Raw genomic sequence first — 14,222 nt, 5'->3', positions numbered from 1 at the left:
TATCCTATAGCGGTTTCCGGTATCGCTTTCTGTGGCTTTTATCATTCATCTACTAGGTGTTTATATTTATCATCAAAATTGCGGAAATTCAATTTTTTCGTAGGTTTAGAAAAAAATGACAATCAAGTTTTTTTTGAACTTTTTCCTTCTATTGTATATTTTTAAAAGAAAATTTCCATTTACAAATAACATTTCGATTTTTTATTTATTTAGTAGTCGGACAAGCCCTTTCGTACGTAAAGTACTCCTACAATCTAATAGTTACCAAGGTATCAAAACTAAAAAAATTTTTATGTGCAAAACAATTAAAAATTAACAAAAATAAAATAATTTAGCAAAAAATAACAATTTTTTCAGAAATAGAAATCAAGACCAAATTGTTATATTCTTTTGTTGTCGGTTATTTGGAATTTCCTGAAATATTTATGTAGAAAGAGGTCTAATTAAGTTTTCTAAGCTCACTCGTTAGATGAATCAATAGACCCAACGAGACTCTTCTTTGATTGTAAAAGCCGATTAGAAATACCAAGGAATCAAGAAATTTTGTAAAGTTAACCTAGAATCGAAGTTGCTGATGCTTTAACTTATGTTCTTATATAAAGAAACTTCTTCCCTTTTTCGATTAAGAAAAAAATCCTCCTCTTATTATAATTTTTTTTCTCAGAATTGAGCAGTCAAATTGAATATAAAAATTAAATTAGAAAAAAAAATCGTCTTCTATATAAAATAACGTTTTGTCTTAATACAGAAATTCAAATTTAGAACTTAAAGACACGAAATTGAGAAAAATTGTCGCTTCCTTTCTCGCTGGCTTTTTTTTTAATTTTCTCTCCACTCGTTAAAAAACGAAATTGCTTCACTTTTTTTTTAATACACGAAAGTTTTTTCTAATTTAGGTTTGAATTTTTTATTACTTTATATTAATTATTTTCTATTGTGATTTTTTTATCAATTTTTTTATTTATTATTTATTCATTATATATTTACATATCTATTTTTTATACGTATTTTTATTCATGTATTATACATTTATTTAAATATATAAATATATTTATATACATTTATTTATAATTTTATATAATAATAATTTTTATTGTTTCATTCATTCTAATTTTAATTCTTCTTTATACTATTTCTATCTGCATTTAGACAATTAACTGAACCGACATTGTTTTATGAATTATTGTTTGAATTTGAAAAATATAATTCTATGAAGGGACATCACCCGAGAGTATAGATGAGAATAATCAAGTTTCCAAAGACGTCCATCAATTTATGTAAAATAGTAGAAACCTATAACAGTATATAGCTTGACCCATATTCAACTTGAAAACTATTATCTGTTTGTAATCACTTTCAGTTAGGAAATTACTTACAAACTGGAAAGTTTAATGCCACCAATCATAATGAAATTTGTTGTTCAAAACTTTATTTCTACGAGAGAATATGTTAAAAATTCATTACGGAGAAAAGTTATATGCAGTTCGAACATTAACTGAACTAAAAATGTTGGAAAATATTTAGGAAAAAAATAGTAAAAATATGTATCATAAATAATAACTAAATAAAGAAAATATTTTAAGAATCTTTTTTGTAATATTTTGTAATTTTACTGACAACCCAATGTCACGTCACCGTTAACTTAAAATTAATCTTTTTATTTACAAACCTCGTCTTAAAAGTAATTTTTAATTATATAATATTAATTATTAATATTAGAATATTAATTATTAACTATAATAATTTTCGTATTTCATTCTATCATTCTGTCTGTCCACAACTTTTTTTTCATATAAATTCATTTTATTTCAATTTTTCAACTATTTTTCCATATAAATTCATTTTATTTCAATTTTTCAACTATTTTCCCATATAAATTCATTTTATTTCAATTTTTTTTTTCTTTAAAAAATATTGTTTGACAGATCGAAAAAATGCAGGTATTTTTTCATGATTTACAATAAAACAATATTAAAAAATAGAAAATAATAAAAAAAAATTATGGTTAAAAAACAAATTTTGTTTATTATATGCTTTCTTCTATAACAAATTTCGTTTGACTAATATAAATTATGCAAGTTTTTCTCCTTTTTATTCATAAAAAATATAAAATTGTTAAAAAATTATAATTAAGAAATAGGAAATATTTTATGCATAATTTTTATTTCTAAATAACAATATTATTCATAAATTCATTCTTTTCTTTTGGAAAAGAAACATTACATTTATTCTATTTGTCAATTACAAATTTTAATTGAAAATGAAATTTAAACTTTTTACATTTTTAGAAAATAAAGGAAAAAATTTTACTCAAAATAAAGTTCTGTTACAATTATTTACGAATTTCTTTAATTGTAAAATTATTCGAAAACATCAATAACTTTTTTTTAAATAAATATTTAAATATTATTTTTCCGTAGGAATTAAAGTTTTTCAAAACGTTCAAATTCAAATCTTTTTAAATTCAATAACTTATAAGAATATTTTTATAAAATATGAAGATAGCGATTGCTCCGAGTCGAAGACTTGGAGTGGTCGATTTCTTCATGTTTTATAATAATTAAAGATGACCGAGTGACAAAATCATTGTTTTATATTATAACTTTTTCAAAATTATTTTCATCATTTCAAATGAATTATTATTTTCTACAATTTTTAATTATTTTTTATGAAAATAATTGAAAAAATTTTATTATTTATAAAGTAATTGAATTATTGGAAAGGAATTTATAAAAAATTTTGTCAATAATTGAATTCTTGAGAAATTTTTATTATTTATGCAAATAATTAAATCTTTGCGTACTGTTTTTGGGAATTTGAAATTGATTTGAAAATAATTGAACTTTGCGGAAGAATTTTATTTTTTGTAAAGATAATTAGAATTTTTACGAGAATTTTTTTTTATTCGAAAGATAATTGAATTTTATGAGAAGAATTTTATCACTCTTTAAAATAATTGAATTTCTGCAATTATTTGTAATTTTTCCAAAATTGGATTTTTTTATTGTTTTCAACAAAAATGTGAATTACAAATTTTTAAATTCTATTATTTTTAAAATTGCTAATTTTATCCTTAAAAGTTAGCCGCGCGAATTGTTGTTAGTTAATTAATGATATTAAAATGTTAATTATTAATATTAGAATATTAATTACTAATATTAGAATATTAATTACTAATATTAGAATATTAATTACTAATCAGAATTTTAACTACAAATAAAAATGTTGTCATAATGAAAATATTTTTTTTTTATTATAATTTATAATTAAGAAAGTAAAATTACATTTGCTTTCTTCAAAAGCCAAGAGAATAAGAAAGCAATTCAGAAGAACGCGCAGTATTTATACCTCCCGTATCGAGCAGATCGCTCCGAAGTTCCCTCCCTCTTTCGTGAAGGCCCAATCGCAACGTGGCGCACGCGCGTCGCATGAATAAAGTGTTGAGCGTGAGGGGGGGGGGGGGGAGAGAGAGAGCGACTCCCACCCAATGGGAAGCGAAGTTTTCGATTAAGCGAAAGACGCGACAAATCTCCGCACCAATCAGAGCACGACTCGTTTCATTTTCCTTGCAGAAAAGCATTGTTTGAGAGCAAATGCAAATGGCTAGAGGAATAAAAGTGTTTCGCATCTTTTGAACATCTGTTTCACAAGTAGTTCCTCTCAAAGAAAGTTTCGAACAATAGGCATTCAAAACCAAAGCGACGACAGGTAGTTGAACAGCCTCTTGACTTTTCATCTTAAACTTGTTTACTTGATAAACACACGTATTTCAAAATTTACCATTCGTCTTGTGTTCGAATTGTTATTTACGAATACAACTAAAATTATTAACTGTTAATAATTTAATAATATTGTTAGTTTAATTATTACTAGAACACTTTTATTTTCTTTCTCTATTTTCTTGATAATTATTAAACAAAAAATAGAATATCGAAAAAATAATAAAAAATAGAATATCATTACCATTGATATTAAAACAGTAACTTTAGTTAATTATTTTGTAAGTTACAATTCACTAATAAAAATACATTAGTATTTTTATTTTTTTATAATGAATATTATTTTTAGTTAAGTCATTATTACTATTAATATTATTGTAACTTAAGTTAGTTAAATAATAAATTAATGATCCAAAACATTAATTCAATTAAACAAAATTAATTAGTAAATTAAATTGTTATTCTTGAATAATTACACAGAAATATTTTTTAAATGAAAATATTTGTGCTAACAAAAATTATTATTTGAATTATTATTATATTATATTGAAAATATTTGTTTAGAAAAAAATATTATTTAAATTATTATTATATGAAAAATGCTCCTTTTTAATTAAAATAAATTTTAATTTGATAAAGTTTAATATCGTTTAATATTCTCTAATTCTTTTCAAAGGCGCTTAAGTTGTGGAACGTTTAAAAATTTCAACAGAACGGATTTTATTTTTAAGTAAAAATTCCATTTACGGTCCATTGTTATCTGACTTTAAAAGAGCTTACTATTTTTACGACTGCTACATTTTAAAAGCCTGTTTGATTTCTTTTTATTCTATTTACGTTCGCTAAAAAATCGTAACTTTAAAAATAAACACTTTGTCGATGATACTTTCACTTTTTTATTCATTTTGAAGGGAATTTACAAAAAAATTCGCCAACACACATTGGTTAATTTTGCTTTCTCTCACCAGAGGAACTTTTTGTTTTTGAGACCACGAATATTTTTACTGAAATATTTATATTACTATACAAACATTGTACGTATAATAAAAAAATTTGTTCATTTCATTGAGAAACATTTTTTTTTATTTTTAAATTTAATATTCAGTTTTCAAATATTTTATTCATATTTTCTTAAAATTAAATATTTTTCAATTTATTCTAATGCCAGTTCTATAAGAGTGAATATATTAAATTCTTAGTATTTTAATATTAAATTTTGAGCCACTTATAAATTTATTCGTTGGATAGTGAAGGCCATTGAAAGTGGTAGTGTTCTTAGTAAAGTTTTCTGAAGATTAAATATTTTTCAATTTATTTCTAATTTATTTCTATAAAAGTTAGGAAATAAAATAATAATATTTAGTCATTACTTATTAATAATAAAAATAAATAATTTAAAAATAATAAAGTAATAAGTAATATGCTAGAAGATAAAGTTCTGATGGATAAAATCTATCTTATTGATTTTGTTCCATTTTTAACAAAAACCGATTCTTTTTTTTTATAATATTCTTAAAAGGGGGAATTTCTATTAACGTAGTAGAAATATTTATCTATAAATAATGTTGAGTGTATTATAAATTATTCAATTTAACACATGGTTTATTGTGCTCAACTCGATAAGATAACAGGAATTTCTATTTATAAACTTTACCTTCTAAATTAAATTCTCCGAATCAACGAAGTGAAAAAGTGGTTAATTCATTGAAATTCTATTTTTTTTAGAAAATAAAAATCTTTCTATTAAAGGAATTAAAATTCAGTTACGATTTTAATAAAATTGTTTTTTTGTTGCCTTCGCCCAGAAAAAAGATATCTTTGACTCAGAGCCAACTGGACTTTTTATTTGTTTCAATTTAATTTTATTTGGTTCAAATAAATTTAATTTGGTTCAATTAAATTTTCTTTGGTTCAAATTAATTTTATTTGCCTCGAGTAACTTTTATTTGATTCAAGATAAGTTTATTTATTATTAAGTTTATTTATTTGGCTCAAATAAATTTTATTTCGTTTAAATAAATTTTATTTCGTTTAAATAAATTTTATTTCTTTCAAATAAATTCTATTTGTTTCAAATAAACGTTTTATTTTTGTCGAATCGAATTTTTATTTAAAATAAATAAACTAAATGGCTGTGAGAAAAATATACTTTAATTTTATAATCAAATAAATTCTATTTATTTTAAATTAAAATTTTTCTCTGGGTGATCTTTTAAAATTTGTAACTGAAAATATTGTAATAATAAAATATTGAAAATTTTGATAATATTTCGAGATAATTTTAAGTAAATGCAGAACATAATTTTCAAGAAATACCACAATTACCGAAAAGCTCTCTCACTCTCGATGGCACGTAGCCGGCAGCAATTTCTAATAACCGCGGTGTTATAATTAGATTATAATTAATTAGCGCATTGTTAGGCGTCCGTATATTTGCGACAGTCGAACATTTTTTGAGGAATTTAAATAAAATTTATGCAGTTTATTATAAAGACATAATAAACTATATTATTGATTATTTATTTTTTGAATCAAATAAAATTCTATTTAAATCAAATATAATTCTATTTGTATCAAATAAAATTTTATTTAAATCAAATATAATTCTATTTGTATCAAATAAAATTTTATTTGAATCAAATATAATTCAATTCGAATCAAATAAAATTTTATTTAAATCAAATAAAATTCTATTTGAATAAAATAAAATTTTATTTGAATAATGTAAATAAAAATTTTATTTGTGTCGAATAAAATTTTTATTTAAACCAAATAAATAATTTAGTAGACAAATATACTTTTATTTAGCTCAAATAAATTATTTTCAGTTCTAATAAATTTTTTTTTGTTTTAACAAAATTTTATGTTGGTTTTTAATTGAACAAAGAAAAGATTTAACTTTAATTTCCAAAATTAAGTGGGTGCTAATCCACTTAATTTTGTAAATTAAATTTTAAAGTTAAATCTTTTCTTTCCTTAAATATCTTTATAGAAAATTTTATTTCGTATTTTTAGATAAATAAAAAAACAAAAAACACTAAATTTCAAATTTAAAAAAAAGTCCCTCCAAATTTTCAAGATGTAATTAATTATTTTACTTAATTTCAAAAATCTTGAAAAAAAAATAATATTTGAAAAGAGGAAATTTCATTTATTTTTCAAAGCACTCACCTTTCTTCGAATTTGAAAGATGCCCTGGAAAGATCGCTCCAGGCGCTCATACTCCGACTTCGCCTTCTGTACGATGATTGTGAGGCAAATTGCCTCGAGCTGCTTCTTCTTCTTATTGATGCCAGATTTTCTGCTTGAAAATAAACCCTCGGTGTTGATTGTATTTTTTGTGTTGTAGGCGGAGTTGACGTTGGTGTTAATATTACACTCGCTGTCACTTCCGGTAGTGCCTCGTAGTCCCATTCTTTACCGCTCATTTCAATAAGAGGCTCCGATGATGCATTTAAGCCTCGATCATTATTTTCTTCCCGAGGCTCGCGACGAATCGCCACCACAATTTTTTTATTAATTCATAATTTTTACACTTGAAATGGTGAATGAAAATAATGGTGAATGGAAATTTTTTCGTAAACGAATTTTCTAGTTTTATCAAAGTTTTTTTTCTATTCTCCCTTTTTTCTTTTTTCGCCTTCTTCTATTTTCTTCCTTTTTCGCCTTTCTTTCATTTTTGGCAATTTTCTCTTTATTTTTCTAATTAAAATAAATGTTTTAATTATTTTTTCACTTTTTGAATTTAAATATCAAACGAAGAATTATTTTTTTAACTTTTTAACGAAGAATATTAAATAAATATCACGATTCCGATCTTATCAGGAAAATATTGAAATTCGATATTGAGAATTCAATGTCTGAAGAGAGAGTTTTGAGGGAAAAAATGAGAAAATGTTTACAATTTATCAATTGTCTCTTGAGATTCTGTCACACACGAGTATGTGCTGACTTTTCGTTTTTTTTAAAAATACTTTTCAGTGACGAATTAACGAGGCAACAACTTTTTATTTGTAAAATTCAACAACGATTACTTTCCTTCTAACAATTCTATCATTTTTATGGATATGTAAACTTTATAACTTTTTTTTCGGTGTATAATAAGATGTCATTTTTCTTGGCTTATATTATATTAATAACAGTTTGTCAGACATCGTTTGTCATTTTTTTTTACGATTTTTTTTTCTTCATCTTTTTACATCATTCCTATATCTCGACATTTTTATCATTTTTACTTTTCTTTTCTACCATTTTCTCATGGGTTTTTATCTTTATTACATTTTTATGTCATTTCTTTCTTCTTTCAGTTGTTTTTAACAATTTTTTCATATCGTAAATATAATTTCATAAATTTCAATATTAATAAACGTGCAATAAATTTCTATTATAGAAATTTTAAATGATTTATTTGTACATTTTTCATTTGTTATTAATTGTAAATTCTTTCATTATTTTTGCATTTTTTTTTTTTTTGTTGACATTTGTTACTTTTTTATTTGATATTTTTTACTTCTGGTACTTTTCATTCGTTATTTTTACGTCTGTTCCTTTTTTGTCTGTTATTTTTTTAAATTTATTTGTAATGTTTATTTCTACTTCTTTATTTGTTATTTTTTACTTCTGGTACATTTATTTTTGCATTTTTTTTTTGTTGTTATTTTTTACCTCTGGTACTTTTCATCCTTTATTTTTAAATCTACTCCTTTTTTTGTTTTATTTTGTTATTTATTTTATTTGTTTCATTTGTTATTTTTACTTCTTTATTTTTTCCATTTGTTATTTTTACACCTTTATTTGTTATTTTTTACATTTGGTAAAGTTTATTCTTTATGTTTACGTCTATTCCCTTTCTATTCGTTTTTTGTTTGTTTTATATTTTGTTATTTATTTTATTTGTTTCATTTATTATTTTTACTTCTTTATTTGTTATTTTCCACTTCTAGTAATTTTTATTCTTTATTTTTACGTCTGTTACTTTTTTGTTTGTTGCTTCTTTATTATTTTTACTTCTGAAATTTTTTATTCTGTTCTTTTTTACAACTTTTCTTATTTTTATTTTACTTTTTCCAACTTTTGCATTTGTTTTCTTTCTTTTCGCTTAAATTTTGAAAATTTTTACTTTTCTTTTTATTAAAATTTTTTTAATTCTATTTTCCTATATCAAATTTGATAATAATTATTTTCAAAAAATACTTTTTTGATTTTTTTTGAACTTTTTTCTCGAACTTACTATTTTTTTTTAGAATTTTCTTTTTATTATTCTATAGAGTATATTTTCTAAAATACACTTTTATAATAAAATATTGTTTCTAAATTGAAAATATTTTATTTACTACTATTTTCTATTTTCATGGCACATTTTTTTTTTGTTCGCTATATCTGAATTTTATTCAACAATCCCATCGACTTTTATCGTAAATTTTTTGAATCATCGGAAAAGTAGATCACTTAAAAAAGAATTCGAGACAGAAATTCTCCAGTGTTTCTACTCTCTCGCGGATAAAAAAGCTTTCAAGCACATCGATTCACATCAAGGACACAATACATTTATTTCTCTCTACGTTCATCCTGTTTTGCCAACATTTCAAGTTGCTATCAATTTCAATATATACCTGAAAATTTATTTTTTTTTTGAAAAATAACCTCTTTGTGGATTTTGAAATTTTATTCTTTTTTTACTTTTTCGTTTAGTTCTTCTTTTTTCCTTTTTTTCTTTTTTCTTTATTGCTTTCTTATGGAGGAAGAATTTCTTTTTTCCTTTTTTAAATTCGAGAAGCTTGTAATAATTTATTATTGGAAAGAAAAATTATTTCACATATAATTTGAAGAGTGGAGAAATGATCTATTATTTTTTATGTTTTTCTCGAACGGTATTCAGCTCGCCAAGGCAAAAGGACTTTATCGACAAAAGTAAAACTTGTGGGTCAGAGTCAAGGTCATGAACAGTGGTAATAATTCTATTGTTTTTTTTTAATTTATTCCAAATATTAATAAAACAAAAATAAATTAATTTTAGCCAGTGGATTTTGGTTTATTAAACTACAATTGTCTGTCTCGCGTGGAATAAATAGTTATCACGTGATCACTCTCGAGAGTTCATTTCTCCATTTGGGACAGTATCAAGATTACTCCACTTTTACGAACTTGAGTTTTATTTTTATCACTATCTTTTTATTTATCAACAGGACTCTCTTCTATTGCTAACTTTATTATTCTTCTTCTATTTATTCAAAAAAGTTTTATTTAATTATTTTTTCATTTTTTTTTTACTATTGAACATTTTTTCATTTTTTTACTATTGAACAATTTTTTATATTTTTTTACATTGAAATTATGAATTAACACTTCAACTTTTAATATAAATTTTAACCATTTAAATATTTGTTTTTGTAACACTTAACTGACTCAATACATTTATAGATTTTTTAATTAATTTTTAAAATTCTTTTTTAATTAAAATATTTTTTTTTCAATTTTAAAATTCTGTTTTAATTTTTAAGATTCTTTTTTAATGTTTTTAAATGTTTTTTAATTTTTTAAAATTCTTTTTTAATTTTAAAAATTCTGTTTTACTTTTTAAAATTCTGTTTTACTTTTTAAAATTGTTTTCTAAATCTCATTAAACTTTTGCTAAAATTTTCAATGTTTTTAAAAATTATTTTGGCTTTTTATTCTATCGGAACTTCTTTTAGTGCTTATTGTTCTTTACTTTAATATTAACTTTTAAATCAAATATTTAACAATTTTTCTCCAAAAATAATTTTGTAATAAAAAATTAGAAATTTCTTTAAATGTAGAATTTTATGTAAACTCTCTTCTCTTCGTTATCACAATCACCCTTTCCTCTTGATTATTTAATTAGTTTATAACTCCTTCCTTAGTTTTAATTTCGTAATTTTCAATTTTTCACTGATATTTTTATTTTTTAGTTAAATAATCTAGTCCGAGATCTTTTTTACATTTTATTTTCGTATTGAATTCCGTGTAAATTTTGGGAGGTATATGTAAATTTTTTCCTCTTATTATTCACTCACAGGAAGGGGAATGAGAGTTTCCGTCGAAAACCGTCTTTACAACACATGGAGAAAGTGAATTTAGTGAGAGAATGTTTTGAAAAAACATTGAATTCAATACCGAAGGAAATTTCGCGCACATTTATTTGAAAATAGTCTAAGGGACTTGAAACGGTGATAAAGGTATTAAAACGTGGGACACTGATGATAGGGGAGTGCGTCAACCATGCGTCAGTGTGCCAATGACGTTTTTTTCACAAGCAGGGGGAGGAGGTGGCTCAGAGCTCGCCACCCCTACTGCGGTACAACGTAGCGGTTTTCTCTCGTATTCCACCCGGTATGTCCCGATTTCATTCCTCCAGCACCACCTTTTTATCCTAGAGTTGATTTTGTCCCTCTCGAGTCCCGGGAGTTCTCGCTTTCTCACTTTGCACATGCTATATTGGTATCAAAAACAGCGTAATGTGCGCATACATACACGTGGCGCCGCCGTTGTCTAGGCGACTGCGCCACAAAGTTAGAGAGAGAGAGAAAGATACCCAGGTTTCCGAAATCCGGGTTGAAACTGACCATCAAAATTTACCCATATAAATAAAAACCCCTTTTTTCTTGAAAGAGAGAAATCAAAATTTTCCCACAGGGCAGAATTTTTTTTCCCCCATAAAAGTCGGAGGAAAGGAAATATTTTTTCCTATTTTTTGATGATGATGCAAGAAAATGGTCCAGTTACCACATTCCAATACGTTACGAACAAGGTCATGTTTCGCCTGACTTACTATATCCCTCGTTCCAATCTTTACTATTATGTCTATCAAAAAAAGTAGTAAAACAAAAAAATAATTATATTTTTCCCGATCGAAAAATAATTCAACTAGTTTAAATAAATATTTCAATTCAAAAATAAAACTTTTCCATAAAATATGACAAAAAAGAAAAATAAAAAAAAAAATAAAAATAAAAAAAACGAAAATAAAAAAATAAGGCATAATTATAAAGCACATTAATGAGCTGTCTGACTAAAATTGATTCATACTACTGCAATTTTAACATTAATTTGTAATTTCAGTCTGAGTGATATTGACATTTACTACTGAAAGCATTAAAACAAATTGTCTAACTGAAACGACTTTTAACTACTGAAAATTTTAATAAGGCATAATAATGAACTGTCTGACTAATATTGATGTTTACTACTTTAAAAATTAACAGCAAAAAATTAAAGTTCCGTCTGACTGATATCGATTTTTACTACTGCTATTTTTGTCATTAATTTGTAATTTCTGCCTGACTGATATTGATATTTACTACTGAAAGCAGACTTACTATGTCCCTCGTTTCAATCTTTACTATTATTACTACTAAAAAACTAAAAAAGTAGTAAAACAAAAAAAAAATTATTATATGAGAAATATTTTTCCTGTTGGAAAAATAATTCAATTAGTTTAAAAAAAATAGTCTAATTCAAATATAAAACTAATTTCATAAAATATAACAAAAATAGGCCTCGAATCGACTTTAAAGCGCAAAAAATAAGTCACTTTAGTGAATTAAAAATATAAAAAAAGTCGAAAAAGTCAATTCGGTGTTGTCATAAAAATTTTATTTTGTATTTCTCTGACCTTTCATTTCTATAAATTCAATTATTAAACATTTGAATAATTTTGTTAAATAAATATTTAAATACTTCTTATTTATTTTTCTAGAGGAATTTAAATTTTTAAAATTTCAATTTAAAACCATAATAGGTTTACTAAAAATTACAACTATAGTCCTTTCAAAATTCAATTATTTTTTTACAATTTTCAACTAAATTTCATCTCTTAATCAATTATTCTCAAAAGTAATAAAAATCTTTACGGAAATTCAATTATGTTGAAAAATTAAAAAAACTTCTTTTCAAAATTTCTATTATCTTTATAAATAATAAAATTCTTCTCCGGAATTCAATTATTTTCAAAAATTTTAATAACATTCTTAACAAAATTTCAACTATTCTCAAAAACAACAATATTCATCGCAACAATTCAATTATTCTCAAAAGTATTAAAATTCTTCGCAGAAAATCAATTCTGTTGAAAAATTTTAAAAAATTCTCATCAAAATTTCAATTACGTTTATATAAATAATAAAATTCTTTTGAATACTGTCTAGAAATGACAATTCCAAAATTAAATTATTTTTTACAATTTTCAACTAAATTTCATCTCTAAATCAATTATTTAAAACCAATAAATCAATTTTTTATAATAATCCCTTATTTTAAAAAGTTATTAAGGATATAATAATTTCAAAAAATTATTATAAAGATATTCTAAAAATTAATTTTTTGAAAATATTTTAAATAAATTTTTGAAAGATAATTGTCTTTTAATTAAATGAACAATTGAAAAATTTCCAAATAATTAAAATTTGATAAAATCTATTAAAAATAATTGAAATAATAATTAAACTTTTAAGAATTTAAATTTACTTTCTCGTTGGTAATTGATTGTTAAAAATTTATGATTCGACCATTTCTAAGAATTAGTATTTTTTAAATATTGCACTGAAATTTTTTGAAAATAATTGAATTTCTTAAAAGAATTTCTGTAAGTTAAAACTAATAAATTTTTTTGAAGAATTTTAATTAAAAATTTTGAACATAATTGTGTTTTCAAAAATGTTAAAAATAATTCTAAAAAATTTTAATGTTATTATTTTTTGTGTGCATATGAATTTTTTGAAATACGTAAGTGAAAATATTGAAATATTTAAAATTTGTAAAAATTAGAATAAAAGAATTCTAAAAATTTCTTTTTTCTAAAATATTCAAATATAATTTTTAGAAGAAAATTTTCATTATAAAGTTTACAAACTTGAAGATTTTTCATTAAAATTTTTGAGAATTTACTTATTTGAAAAATTTGCAATTAAAATTCTTCAAAAGTTGATTTTTAAAAATTGTAATAAAATACTTTAAAACAATAAAGTATTTTGATTTAAATTTTACAAAATTTCAATTATTCTAAAATTTTTCAATTATACGTACATTTTTAAAATTTTATTATCGTAAAAAATTATTTAAAAATATAATTTTGGAAAATTTGTCTATAATTATTTTTCACATTATAAAAATTGAAATAAGTTGCAAAAATAATATTTAAATTTTCCTGAAATGCAAACATTTCTCTTAATTCGCCTGAATTATTATTTCCCTCGTTCCAATATTTGTTATACTAAAAAATAGTAGGAACAAATAATCAACTGTGATATCAGAAATATTTCTCTCATTCGAAAAATATTTCTACTAATTAAAAAAAAAAAAATTTTTTCAAATAAAACCTTTACACAAAGTACAAAAAAAAGAATATTCAACTTTTCCTAAAATGAAAACATTTCTCGTACTACAATACAATTTCGCGTAAAATTATAAAATACACATTTTCATGGAATGAGAATTTAAATGCTATGGAAATTGCTTTTCTACATCTGTTAGAATTCTAAACGAGTA

At 22.9% G+C, this 14,222-nt stretch overlaps 1 protein-coding gene across 12 annotated transcripts in view; it reads right to left on the bottom strand.

The window, feature by feature from the left end:
- LOC122502075 (potassium channel subfamily T member 2) overlaps positions 1 to 14,222 on the bottom strand; it is a 234,450-nt gene that overhangs the window by 197,152 nt on the left and 23,076 nt on the right. For 11 of the 12 annotated variants that reach the window (XM_043611937.1, XM_043611942.1, XM_043611941.1 and 8 more), the window contains exon 1: positions 6,891 to 7,406. The exons of the other annotated variant lie outside the window; for it this stretch is intronic. In XM_043611937.1, coding sequence (XP_043467872.1) covers positions 6,891 to 7,147 — 257 coding nt within the window. In that variant the 5' untranslated portion in view covers positions 7,148 to 7,406. Of the gene's footprint in view, positions 1 to 6,890; positions 7,407 to 14,222 lie in introns of those variants that run through there. 12 annotated transcript variants of the gene reach the window in all.

This window comes from Leptopilina heterotoma, unplaced genomic scaffold (genome assembly GCF_015476425.1).
Source record: "Leptopilina heterotoma isolate Lh14 unplaced genomic scaffold, ASM1547642v1 Lhet_220, whole genome shotgun sequence".
Lineage (NCBI taxonomy): Eukaryota > Metazoa > Arthropoda > Insecta > Hymenoptera > Figitidae > Leptopilina > Leptopilina heterotoma.
The sequence above is the reverse complement of the archived record's forward strand: the minus strand, read 5'-3'. Positions and strand labels throughout refer to the sequence as shown.